The sequence below is a fragment of the Sander lucioperca genome, chromosome 2 (genome assembly GCF_008315115.2).
Source record: "Sander lucioperca isolate FBNREF2018 chromosome 2, SLUC_FBN_1.2, whole genome shotgun sequence".
NCBI classification, from domain to species: Eukaryota; Metazoa; Chordata; class Actinopteri; order Perciformes; family Percidae; genus Sander; species Sander lucioperca.
In genome coordinates this window covers 14,059,114-14,073,123 of record NC_050174.1, presented here as the reverse complement: position 1 = coordinate 14,073,123, position 14,010 = coordinate 14,059,114, and the positions used below count along the sequence as shown (strand labels likewise).

General features: G+C 38.6%; 1 protein-coding gene and 1 long non-coding RNA gene across 2 annotated transcripts; one reads left to right on the top strand and one right to left on the bottom strand.

Annotated features, from left to right (window-relative positions):
- The first annotated feature begins 249 nt into the window (after window positions 1–249).
- On the top strand, window positions 250–8,492 carry ankrd13a (ankyrin repeat domain 13A). The gene is made up of 15 exons (XM_031309286.2): window positions 250–762; window positions 1,477–1,612; window positions 1,961–2,085; window positions 2,201–2,246; window positions 2,606–2,749; window positions 2,851–3,040; window positions 4,114–4,180; window positions 4,295–4,376; window positions 4,555–4,616; window positions 4,705–4,835; window positions 4,975–5,132; window positions 5,258–5,389; window positions 5,478–5,638; window positions 5,769–5,833; window positions 6,574–8,492. The coding sequence occupies exons 1-15, from the start codon at window positions 655–657 to the stop codon at window positions 6,770–6,772; spliced, it is 1,806 nt and encodes a 601-aa protein (XP_031165146.1). The 5' UTR covers window positions 250–654; the 3' UTR covers window positions 6,773–8,492.
- A 491-nt stretch (window positions 8,493–8,983) lies between these two features.
- Window positions 8,984–10,336, bottom strand: LOC118493461. The gene is made up of 2 exons (XR_004895431.1): window positions 10,143–10,336; window positions 8,984–9,893 (listed from the first exon to the last, which is right to left on the bottom strand). It is a non-coding gene; the product is annotated as an uncharacterized LOC118493461 (long non-coding RNA).
- Between the last annotated feature and the right edge of the window lie 3,674 nt (window positions 10,337–14,010).

Genomic DNA, 14,010 nt, shown 5'->3' with positions numbered 1-14,010 from the left:
TAAAACGTAGGAGAATATGATATTGATTTGATAAGTCTGGATAAAATGTTTGTTTTCTTAATTTTTGCAGGACAAACTGCGTTCATTTTAGATTATTTAACATATCGAATGCATACAAGTGTAACACGAAATCACATTTTTATAGGAATTACTTTTGGTTAGATGTTTCGCAACCCCCATTCAAACATATTGAATGGTTCAGTCCAACTGGAACTACGGACTATTCCTTTTTATCTAGCTAAAGGCGATGTGTATTTTTTTTTTTTTTTACAAATCATGTTTCTGTCGTGTATTTACCAAAGACATAATTGTTATTACACATAAATTAAGTTCCGTTTAAAAAATTACGGACATCGGTCTTAATTAGATTGTATTAATTCAGTTGTGATTCTATTTCTATATAGGACACCCCTGTCATCATTGGGTACTGCTTCTGGCACTTCCTTGTTCAAAAGTTTTATTTAGGGAAAGGCTTGGTGAAAAGTTGGACGCTGGTTTATATCTCTCGACGTTGTTATTGTCAAATATAAAGGACATGGGACATGTTTATCGTACATTTTGGCAGAACTAGCGTGCAGCTATCGCAGTTTTCCCCATGGCTGTAATTGTTAGAAGCTGGCTAACGTTGCACTGAGCGGCTCCACAAAGAGGAAGATGTCCACGGCTAACGTTAGCGACGACGTCCGAGTGAAGTTCCCTCTGCATTCCGCAGTGTGGGAGAATGACTACAGGACACTGGAAGAACAAATAAAGTCACCACAGGTTGGTAAAATACGGAATAGGTCTTTACACAGATGCTTGCTAGCTAGATGAAGCCAGGAGTGAGCTGTTAAATCATCCGTAGCCATTCAGTAAAAGTAGGCCAGTCGTGTTGACAGATGCTCAGTTGTGCCACACACACAGATAACGTTTGAAATATCTATGAGGACATAGCTATTCACCGATCAACAGGTTTGGAAGTTAACTTTAAAAACTATATTCCGGTACAGATTGAAATCTTGTTTTCAGCTGTTAATTTAGACTACTAGCTAACCCAATTTATTGCATTACTCAAACACAGTATATATAATCTGACTAGATATGATAACATAAGAAATGCTTTACCAAATAAATGTATAGATCGGTGGTGTATTACCAAATGTATACTGTGTATTGGGGCAATATAATTACTATGATCCAGTCTCTATAACTGTTACTACCCAGCAATGCTAATCAATAACACATTTACCTCATGACTCATTTGAGGACCAGACATGATGTTCAGTACTGGCTATCGCAAGTCTATGTCATTATCAGTGATGACCTCAATTTAAAGGTGATGTTCAGTATTGGCTACCGCAGGTCTATGTCATTTTCAGTGATGACCTCAATTTAAAGGTGTAAAAGCACTCTACGAGATATAATTTGAAGGCCATGTCGATGTTGCAGGATTTAGTCTTACTAATGTGTTGGTCTCTTGTTGATCGATTTTCTCAGAATGACATTGAGGCCGTGGATCCCAGAGGTAAGACACCTCTACACCTGGCTGTGTCGCTCGGGCACCTGGAGTCAGTGAGAGTCCTTCTGAGACACGGTGCTGAAGTGACTAAAGAAAACGGCATGAATTGGACTGGTTAGTTATACACCTGGCCACATTACAGACAAATAATACTATGATATCATGACTGTTTCCTTCACTTGTCATGTAGATTGGCTTTTTGAGGATTGTGGGTTGTTTGATCAATTAGAACCCTTCTCACATTACCCTACATAGCATCTGCTGTTAATGGGGTTTCTGGTAAAAAAAAAAAAAAAAAATCCATATTCTATCCTCTGACTGCAGTGAAACAGTTTCACTTTCCATTGTTATTACTGTCATTGTTGAGTTTTTTTTTTAAAGGATAGTTGCTACTCCTGGGTAACAGATGCTGTTATCTTAAAAGGTTTAGTGGTTTGTTTAAACGTGTCTGTCTCTGTGTAGTGCTTCAAGAGGCAGTCAGCACGGGAGATCCAGAGATGGTTCAGTTAGTGCTTCAGCGCAGAGACTACCTCAAAGCCTCCACTGCTCTGGGAGGAGTGCCTGAGCTGCTGGCAAAGATCCGAGAGGTTTTACATTATACATTTTCCCGTGGTCTTGTGATACATCTGTAAGTGTGCCTGATAAAAAAAAAAAATAATAATAATAATAAAGGAAATAATTGCTCTATCATTTCATCCACAGTCTCCAGACTTCTATATGGAAATGAAGTGGGAATTCACCAGTTGGAGTAAGTGTGTGTGTGTGTTTGCATGTGCAAGTGTGTGTGTGTGTGTGTGTGTGTGTGCGTGTGCGTGTGCGTGTGATAAGTAAAGTAGATTGTGTGTGCATAGTAACCTGTTCATGTAGTACAGGCTTCTTATCAGCATTCAGTATGCAAAAGAAGAAAGTATCGAAAGTGTTTTCGAATGCTGTACCCGGCAAATAAATATCCACACAAAATACATCATCATTGCCAGTTCAGAGGTTTGATCAGGTCATGCAGGATAAACTACATACCTGCTTCGTGGTAGGAAGCATTTGTTTTAGTTAAGTAATGAGTGACATTGATTTTCATGTGTGGGACATTCATATGCTGTTGCTTCACAGTCCCTCTTCTGTCCCGGGTTTGTCCAAGTGATGTTTGTCGCATTTGGAAAAGTGGCGCCAGTCTGCGAGTAGATGCCACTCTTCTAGGCTTTGAAAACATGACTTGGATCAGAGGGCGCAGAAGCTACATCTTCAGAGGAGATGGTGTGTGCTTTAACTCTCTTACACAAAATAGAGTTCTCTAGAGTGATCTGTTCTTTTTCTATAAAATGATTTTAAGTCTATCCCTGACTGTATTTTTACAGATTCATATGCAGAGTTGATGGAGGTGAACCATGAAGATGAAGTTGTGGACACTGAGCGCTTCAACATATCCCAAGAAATCGAGGATGTCACACTAGAGTCAATGCAGCCAGCTGAACAAGAAGTTGCCAAAAGATTGACCACTCCTATTGTCAACACCTACTTGGACACCAAGGATATTGCTTTCGAGAGGCAAGAGTCACATCTTTTTCTGTTGTCCTTTTTCTCCCAACATGTATAGATCTAACTTCCTTTGATCAGCCAAGAACAAGCTCCTCCACAGGGATATTGTTTCATAAGAGTTGATATCTTGTGGCATTTTCACACTTGTCATTACTCCCTGAATAAGGTTACTGTGTAACAGTGATGCCATTAGGTTTATTAATCATCATTTTGCACATCTGGATGATATTTCCAGTATCATTCTGGCATCCAATTGTCTGTAACATGCAATATTTACACTGACTTATTCATTCAAAGGTTGTCTGACTGTCAATGCTCACTTTTAAGGGGCCGCGTTATGTAACCCTACAAACTAACAATTTGCAATGGATATTAATAATATGAGCAAATTTAGAGTTGGAAAAAAATAAATAATGTGAGCAAATTTTACTAGGCATCTTATCATACATAATGTAATTAGCTTGGGGGTAATATATTGTCTTCATGTTATCTTGCTAATCTTGATCTGGATAGCGTCCTCAAACACAGATGACAGTTGACAGACAACCGTGATTATAGAGGTCATGAATGATAGGCCTTTGTCACAGTGGACATTTTGACTTGTCAAACACAGATGTAACTAGTAACATTAGTGATGGCTGCACTCCATACAGGTGTTCGGTGCCACAGCCTTGATATTCTGTGTAGTGGCTAACCTGCTTAGTGGAACAACTGAGCCATCGTTAATGTTATTAATTGTCACTGTGCTTCTCCTGCTCAACCTGTTACCATTGCTGATGAGAGAATATCTTTGTTATTGAAGCTGATAAATAATTAATTGAGGCTAAAAGGGACATATCTTATTTAAAAACAAAACTTAACAATGGACTGCAACACTGCTAAAGCCTTTCAAATGAGAAAAGAATCACAGATTAATGCAATCATTGAAATGTATTAACAGGGGAACTTAAAATGTCCCATATCTATATGGTATTGCATCGTTGAATTCTCCGTGTTGTGGAAGTTATTCCACACTGAAGGATATAATGGTGTATTTTGTCTGTAATAAAGCTTTTGTTTTTTACAAAATACGATTTTCACAGGATCAAGTCTGGGATTTGGGGCTGGAGAGCTGACAAAACTGAAATGGTCAATGGATTTGAAGCAAAGGTTCACAGAAGTTTTATTTATTTTCTTTTAATTACAACTAAAGATTAGTGCCACACCTAAAACTGTGGAGCCCATTTACGGTAGTATGACTTTATATTCTGGTTGTTTTCTCAGGTTTTCAGTGTGAACAATGTGAGTGTGGTAATCAGGACAAGGACCGAACATCTCACAGACGAAGAGAAAACCAGGATAAAAAGTAGGTGGAATATATTCTTCACGTATGACTTTTCTTCCCTTCAGTGTTTATATTTTCAACATACAGATAGATAGTATATTATGATGTAAATGGTAGACTTTTGTCCAAAAGAATAACAAATCTACATTTGACAGAAATTGAATGAGAGTACTGAAGTTCAACTTTTTTGTTTTAAAAGGTGAAAGGAACATCCTGGAGTCTCTGCTTGGGACTGTGGAGCAGCACATTAGTGCACAAGGGGTAAAACATGCACTCAGTAATTGCATTAAAGTTATGTGTTTTGTTCCCACCTGGTAGCTGATTTGATTTGAAGTGCTCAACTTTATAGGACCTGACTCTTGAGTATGCAACGGCCACCAATCCCACTGCCATCACGCCAGAGGAATACTTTGACCCTGACTTTGACCTGGGGAACAGAGACATCGGCCGACCCATTGAACTGAGCATTCGAACACAGAAGTAAGAAACACCGATTTATGGCCACAGAAACATCATACTTTATTCCTCATTGCTGTGCGTTATCTATATCAATAAATGAAGTTGTCTGTGTGTGCACATTTGAACAGCATTTTCCTTTTTTTTATCGTGTTTCACGCAGGTTCAAAGGTACATTGTGGATGAGTGAGGAACATCCTCTGTCCCTGGTGGAGCAGGTGACCCCCATTATCGACCTCATGGCTCGGACCAGTTCCCATTTTGCACGGCTCCGAGACTTCGTAACCCTAAAGTTTCCTCCTGGATTTCCTGTTAAAATAGGTATATGACATTCCTATCAAGTTAAATGGAATCTACTCTTTCAAGAAGCACATAAAGCTAGTCTCTGTTCTCATCCCCCACTCTGAAGTCTGTTTTTACATATGTTGTGTTTTCCTCCGGGGCAGAGATTCCCCTGTTTCATGTGCTGAATGCCAGGATTACATTTGGTAATGTCAATAAATGCAGCACTGAAGAGGAGGCAAACATAACACCAGCAGCTACACCAACATCCTCAGGAGAAGAGGAAGAAGCTGCAGGTAGGAATGCAGCCAGTTTAACTATTAAATGTGACCGTCACATCTGTGATTCCTAAACCGATTTTCTTTATTTTTTTCATCCGTCCAGCTCTGCCTCCGTTTCAGGTGTGTCCTTCAGTGTTTGAGGTGCCCGCCAGTTACCATCGTCGAGGAGGTAGCCGACACACACCCATATCCAACAATGACGAGGAGCTTTTGCAGTACGCCATCCATCAGAGTCTCCTGGAGTCTCGCAGAGTCCCAGGCCAGGTCAGAACCATCATCACTCAGCTGGCTAGCAAATACCATAACACACACAGATCTGTTTAAATCATTTTGCCATGCTCTCCTTGCTATTCGCTGTATCCTTGAAATGTTCCTGATGTTTGTGTCATTGTAGGAGGGGATTTGGGATGATGCTGATGGGGAATTCACTGATGTAATGCCCAGTAGCCAGAGTGACAGGTAGGAATACAGGTCAACGTTGAAATTACATGTAGTAAAAGGAGCAGTCCTTGTTTCTTGCTTGCTTGTGTTAGTGAAAGCCACAGAATAGCTGGATCCCACTAGCTCCTTACACACAGCCTGTTCAAGGCGGAACTTATGCACCTTTAAGCCGCCTCGCAGTCTGTGTGAAAGTTACGAAGACGGAATGAGTGGACAGAGTTGTTGTGCCTTTAGGCCGGCAGCGGAAATAGACACAGAGCCTAACCGATGATCGTGTGAAATGGTCAGATGGCACTACCTACTGTACGATGTATGAGTCAACCCACAGTCAGGTCAAAAAGTGACAAAGCAGCGTTCCGAGTAGCTGAAGTTATTAATAACTCTCAGAAACATTCTCTTTCACTCGCTCTTCCCTTTCTCAGACACACACACACACACACACACACACACACACACACACACACACACACACAAGCAGGCACCGCGGCTGACTCTGTCCTCTCTACTGACATTTGTGCTACCATATTGCATAAAGATGGTGGTTTGTGGGTCCGGTTGGGTTTGCTTAGTTGATTAACGGTGCGGATTGGCTCACACACACACTAGACGCCGATGCTGTTGTGTTACACGTCATGCCTCTTTTGGTCCCTGAATGCCTCTCTGAGTGAATAAACAAAGCCGGCATAAAGGCAGACCTTCATTGAGGCAATATTACGAAATCTCTGAAAGGGGCTACTTTCTCATGTCTGTCATTCTAGGAGTATCCCAGAGGGGGTGCTAGTGGAATATGGAGACACCCCCAGCTCTGTCAGCTCCCCCTCTGCCTCAAGCCCCGACTCAGAGCTCTGCCTGGCCATGGAGCTCTCTGCACGGGCTCAAGAGGAAGAGGATAGGCTGAGGAAGCAGGAGGAAGAAGATTTGGAGAGGATCTTGCAGCTATCACTCACTGAGAAGTAAAAAAAAAAAATAAGAGGGAATAATAATGCAACTTTTCCAGATCCAGAAGCAACTACCACACCTCAGTTGTCCTTCCTTACCACTGTAGTCATCTATGCAACTGCAAGTTTCTTTCTGTAGCAGATCATTCTTGCACAGGCAATATCAGATTCTCGCTATCCAATATTTTCCAAAAGGTATTTTTGGTAAGACCATACTCCTTTATATATTTCTATCATAGCATGGTGCGTCTCCATCCTCAACTCATGGACAGATCAGATAATTCTGGCTCGGTTCTTCTTTTTATTTATTTTCTATCCAAATGAGAGTCACAGCAGCAACCCGTGTGTGTTAATCACATTGTTGCCCAGAGTGGGGTCAAATCGGTGTAATTGGGGTTCTATGAACAAAATGACTATTCAAAGGGGACACTCAAATGTGGCACTTAAGGTCTAGAGCACTGTTGTTTTTTCCCCCCAGGTACCTGTTTTCTCAGTCCCTGGATTTTAGATGGCTAGATTAAAAACAGCCTAGCCTAATAGAAAAGCTACCAGTACTGTGGACCTAAAGGGACAGATGTAAGAATTTTCACTGTGAGGTCTTCCTGCAGAGTCACTTTGTTGAGGACCCTGGGCTCACAGAGTAACAGAATTCTCAGGGTACCAATTTTACAAATTGTCCTATCACTTTGGAATTAGTTTGTAAATCTTTGGGAAATTGTAGCCTGGTAAATGTTTCTTTGGTGCAAAATGGTATCACTCGTGCATATCTGCCATATCAATATTAATTCAGAAAGTTGGGTTCATTGAGTCAAAGGTTCAGAAGTAAATGCATTTTCTCGTACTTTGTGAACATACACTCTACAGATGGCTAAACAGAAGCATGTTAATGTGAGAGGAACTAAAAATCAGCTGCATGGTAACGTAATATCTTTGCTGCAACAAGGACGGGGCTCTAACTTTCCCGGATTGATTTTTATTGAACATTTTCTCAGATTTCATGGTGAGAAAGGACATATTGTTGTTAACTATCACTGAGCGACTTCAAGCATTATCACCTCAGTTGAAAAATGCAAATGCAGGGACCAGTCTGTCTGGATTTACAGCCGTTATGCAGTTCTAAAGCAGTGACATAACCAATGCTGCAGAGATTATTCAGATTCCTAAAGGCAGACTGTTAGCCTTTTGTAGCCACAAACAACTCTAGACCTCTGAGCAGAAGAAAGACAGCACAGACTTTTAAGATTAAGCACGGCCGCCATATGTAGGATTAGTTTCGTCAGCATGTGCCAAGGGATTCCTTTGCTCTGACAATGCTTGGAGGGGGCAAGAGGTGGTGAAGATTTGATGTGCCACTTAGACTAAAGTTTTGAACAGATCTTTTAGTTTTATTTTTTATTTTGTAACTTAAAAACAAGATGAACCGATTTCAGTTGTACCAGGGCGATGCTGAGTAACGTGCATTAACCACTATAGTTGATTTCACTGACAACCAACCACTTATCCCAGGTCTCTCTGCGTAGCTGCGTCTGACTTTCAGGGGCTGCAGCTGTAACACTTCTTATTTCATAAAGCTCCAACTTCCCAAAACTGCTAAACTGTCAATTTAAAAAGGCAAGCTTTGGTTAATTTAATGCAGGTCTTTGTAATGCACCGTTCCAGCTGCAAAGTTTTTTTTATTTGTTAAAATTTTAAGAAAATGTGTCGGTTTCAAAATGTTTGTAAAATAAAAGCACTTTATTAAGGACTAAACGTGACTTTGTTCATGTGCTTTATTTACAACAACAGCTGATAACAGAGTAGACAACCTTATATACTTTTCTATGATGCAATGTATATTCTTTGTTGACAGGTCAGTGTTAACCTCTTCAAGACAACATAAGTGCATGTGCAGTGAATAGATTGTATGTTTTGGCTAGCTGCTAAATATGGTCATATTGACATGGTCATATAGTGTTGGACAATTGGATTGTGCAGGTTACAAAGCTACCACGTACTGTAGGAAGAATCAAATTGCCATTTTGAATGGGAGCCAGTTTCAATGACAAGATTTCTAAATTGATATACTGATGACTGCCTCCATCTCATTTTTATTGTGTATTACTTTTGTTTGATCGATGAACCTAGTTGTCTCTTGGCAGTTTATTTGTAGAGCTCCTAATCACAATATAAAGTACAAAGCAGGAAATGGGCCACCTTAATCTGAATAATCAATCACAGAACAACATTACAGTTTTATTTTAGGAAATTGAGCAGATTTATTTCAGAGTTATTTCTTGGTATCACTGGATTTAATCTGCACAGAAGCCTTCTCATGTTGTAAAACAACAACTTGGCCCTAAAGGTCAACATAATAAAACTATCTACAACTTTTTGATTTAAAGTCTGTATGTTTCAAGCAATCAACTAAATAAATAAAACAAATAGGCTTACAGTTAATTTTAGAAAACTGATGAGTAGATTTCCACATTTAGAGAAAAGAAACTGAGACTGTTTAATTTACATCTAAGCAGTGACAATTCTTTCACTTTATAATCCCACTTAAATGTATTTAATGGTTGCAGAACTACAGGTTTATAGACCACATTTTGTTTCAATAATAAGACATTTGGCCTTAAAAGCAGACACCTAAATACAGCATTTCCTTAAGGTGTAAAATCAAAATAAATAAATACAAATAAAATGTTTGACACATTTATAATAGATGTAATAGCCCAGATTATTGGGAGTTAAATTAGGCAAATCATTTATATCGATCCCATGTCCCCTCTGTTTACAGACGTAATTAATAAAATAAATAAATTTAAGAAAGGAATTACAGAATATCAACATATGTGTGTACAGTACATTTTATATGATCGGATTTCATCGCGTATAAAAGCCCAGTTAATAGTGCAGTCTGGGTGTTAACGGTCAGTGAATGGTAACTGTGGTGGCAGAGCTCGGTTTCCCCCCCGAGTCTGGTCCCGTCGGTCCGGAGCCGCAGCTCCTCGGTACACCCGGCGGTCAGCAGCTCTGTCTCTCGGTCTTTTATCTCCTCCAGGTTTCGGGCCAGTTTCAGCGACGAGACAGCGGTTTGTAGACACAGACAGCCATGATGATCATTAGCACCAGCAGGACTGCGAGGACAGTCCCCATTGTGACTGTGAGGACAAAAACACAAGCCGATCACCGCCAATATAGCATCAGATAGGCTACACAGGCAGTTTAAGATGATGGATTAACTGGTATTACTGCAGTATAACATTTCATGAGTATAGTTGTCACTCAATAAATACAAAACGATTTTGAAGTGTATAAACACCTCGCAAGAGCCAGTAGTAAGCAACACTGCCTGCACTGACAGGCCTTAAAGGCTACATCAGTTTCCACAGTCTGACATCAATCCTCACCTAAATTCTGCTTCTGTAAAACAACATAAGCTCTCTCGGTCAGTTTGAAGTCCTCGGGTTGTCCGTTAACTAACACACTGAAACACATGATTAGAGCTTGTGGGATGAGATGCAGCATCATAGCGGTGGAGGATGCTGATGGTGATGATGATGATGATGACAGTGAGGCGTTTCTTCTTCCGCTGTACGATCTGGGTCCTAAAGCCGTTGATTTATTATATTGACTCTCGGAGCTGAAACGTTTAGTTGATAAATCGATTTGTCAACTGGCAGAAAGTTAATTGATAACTATTTTGAGATTTAGAGGTTAATTATTTCAATCATTTTTGGAAATATTTTACCAGTCAATGATTTTCTAAAAAAACAAATAAAAAATAAGAAGAAGTTGCCTACATACAAGTATGCTGCATTCTACCTATATTTTTGTTCTCTCTGATGGTACAGCACTTTAGTCAACTGTTGTTGTTTTTAAATGTGCTTTATAAATATATTTGGATTGGATTGGAGGTCAATTCTTTATGAATGTTGAAATGTATACTTGCTTGTTGATACATTTCAAATGTGTGCATGTTTATCTGGCCTACTGGTTAATTGGAATGTATTAATTAGAAGTGTACCAACTGGATACTGTCTCTATATTTACCACACAATTAGTACCAAATTATATATTTCCAGAAAATGTCCTTGAAAAGTATTCTGAAATTAGGGAACTGTAAAATAAATGTTACTAAATTGTACTTTTTTTAAATGCACAAAGTCCACTGGTTCTGACTTCTCAAATGTGCTGGTTATTCTGAGCCCACTATGATAGTTATAGTAGTAAACTTAGGTGTTTGGGACTGTTGGTCAGACAAAAAAAAAAAATCCATTAGCTCTGGAAAACTGTGATTGTGACATTTTTTACATTTTATGAACCAAATGATTGATGATGAAAATAACCCTATACACAATATCAATTGAAAATATCTATAGGGTTGCTCATATTTGATTGTAGGGCTGCAAATAATGTCTCATTTAATTGATTAACCTGCAGTTTATGTTCTCAATGAATCGTTAAATCTATAAAATGGCACAAAATGCCCATCACAATTTGTAATGGCTCAAACTGACAAGTCCAAAACCCTAAGATATAGAGGACTAAGAAAACAGGAGTATTCCCATTTGAGAAGCTTGAACCACTGAATTTCTTTGACATTTTTGCTTAAGAAATTATTTATATAATTAGTATTTTTCTGACAATTGATTAATCATGTTAGCTCTAGCAGGTTAATAATTACACACTTCCACTGTTGGAAGTAAACAGTTCAGGCCTTTCTACAGCCCTGATTGCTCCAGGGTACTGAAAGCTTCAGGTCTTTCCAGTTTGAGTGTGGAAATACAAAGTGTATAAAATCTCTTCTCTTACTGGTATCCACTAAACAAGTGGGAGGCCACCATCCCGTTTCCCCATTTCTGAAATGTCATAGAGCAATGAAGAATAGATATAAAGGTCAAGCTCCTTGCGGTTATATCCTTATATAATTACTCTGCATGACTGATGTATATGGCCTTTACCTTCATCCTCCATAGAACTTACGAGTGCACACCAAACACTTATGGCTCTTAATTATATGCCAGGGAAGCTTAATGAATGTTAGGAAATGTCACTCACGGTGTCCTGAAATTAAAACGGGAGACTTCATAGATAAATTGATCAAAACAAGAAAATATTTGTATTACAGCATGAACTCAAAGATGCTGCCGAAGGCATTAAACTGAATAAAACAGTTTTTTTATGCTATGACCTAAGTCAGGAATGGACATTTAATTAGCTTAATAATGAAATGCACTCTTTTTAGTTATAAACATAATATTTGTGACTGTCATCTTTCGTTTGTATGTTCCTGTTGATTCATCAATAGATTTGAACATTGTCATGACCGCACATGTACGAGAGCATTACATAATCAAAGTGTAACTACTTGATGTGTTCATATCATTACATCATGACACTCAAAAGATTGTTTCATCTACGTACAGCACACTGAACTTATACACAACAGTAACCTGAATATTCAGTCAATAAGGCTTTCATACCAACAGTTTCAGTTCAAAGCACCACAGTGAGCCACTACTATGGCTTTATTAGTCTTCTTCTTAATTGATTGGTTGATGACAAAGAGTGCTAATTTAAAATCAGATGTAACCTACATCTTTCTGTGTACAGTACACTCAGGTGAATTTGTTTCCACCCACTGTTTATTGCAGGTTTGGTTGGCCTATAAAACTCCTAAGTTGCATGTGAGAACTAATGAACATCTTCTTCACTGTGTTTCTAGTCGGGGTTGGCGATGTAGATTAAATCTTCTATTACAGTATATGTCATTTTATATTATGAAATCGAGAAAATCCAGCAAATGAAATGCCAGACAAATCAGCACATTGATGCAATGATTATACGATTATCCAACATTGCCATAAATCAATCTAATACACTCAGAGATACTAAGGGATAAAGGGATACATCATGATATACTGTAAACAATATGGCTCTCTGACAGCTGATAAATATATTTTATCTTTTGGCCCCTCATTAGTACTGTAACAGACTATTGCAACCCAAAAAAAAACAAATATTGCGACCTGTATGCAAATATATTCCTGATGCGACTAAAAGGAAGAAATAATGCCTGTACATTCAGGTTTCTGCACTGTTGTGTTAGTGGAATTTACATCACAGGAGTGCAAAATCATTTTCTCCCCTACATAATCAAGACTATCTGCAGCTGCACACGTAGCAGAGGTCTGTTTCACTGGTGGTGTCCAAAATAAAATGGAGTGCCTTGGCTGAAACGGAGCACAGTCATAACAGTCACTTCTGACAGAGAATATATATACATATACTGTATATATATACATATATATATATATATATATATATATATATATATATATATATATATATATATATATGTATAGTTCTGACAGTTATGAATGTTTCAGTATACAAACCAAACTGTATGAAAGCTGAATTTCCTCTTTTAATCTCCTCCCTTGCACTGTGTTTTGTCAGGATTAATGGATGCACTGCACTGCACTGTCATTTGTTCCTTAATACTGCCTGTCGAGCTGTTCATGTCAGGTAAAGAAGAAAACATCTATTTAGCAGTGTCTTTTTTATGTGTCTCCTGTGCTTGCCTGTTCTCTACTTCAATGAACACTCAGTGACACAAAAGAGCTTTGATCTGCACGTCCATCAACCAGCAGCTCAATGGGGAATCATGTTCCAAAGCACTTTCTACTCTCGTATACGTTCATACCTATCGTCCTTAAAGTGATTGGGCCTAGTTATAAAGATCAGTTGCATAAGTAAAGCTCTGAAGTGTGTGTGTGTAGCTCTATTCCCTTGTATGTTGATGGATCCTGGATATTGTAAATTAGCTTGTTAATTAGAATATCTAATAGAGGTGAGCAGTAACCGCCAACAGCAATTACAAAGACCTGAAGATCACCATATGGAGATTTACAAGAACAAATCTCTTATGTGGCCTGCTATTTACAATTCAGAAAAAAATACAGTGCCTGTTGTAATATAGATATTAATATATAAAGGTACTTGGGACAGCACTCCAATTAATAGTTTTTTTATTGCCAGCCATTACAAAGACTTGAATGGCAATATTACATTGTTATCCACATTAAGGATCCAGCACCCAGTTTTCTAAGTTTCAATGTGAGTTGAGTGCGTTAAGTCTTAATTTTTATGTAATATAGATAGTGGACAAGATACATTTTTCTAAATACTGTTTGGTTTGTTTGTTTATATTCATGTTTAACCTCCAGGAATGAAAAGAAGCACTGAGATAAAATATGTAATATACACTATGAT

Excerpts from the sequence above, each read along its gene's own strand:
- ankrd13a (XM_031309286.2), top strand. The coding sequence starts at position 655 with ATGTCCACGGCTAACGTTAGCGACGACGTCCGAGTGAAGTTCCCTCTG. Across the intron at positions 5,133-5,257 it reads TGGATTTCCTGTTAAAATAG|AGATTCCCCTGTTTCATGTG; the intron begins GTATATGACATT and ends CCTCCGGGGCAG. Across the intron at positions 5,639-5,768 it reads CTCGCAGAGTCCCAGGCCAG|GAGGGGATTTGGGATGATGC; the intron begins GTCAGAACCATC and ends GTGTCATTGTAG.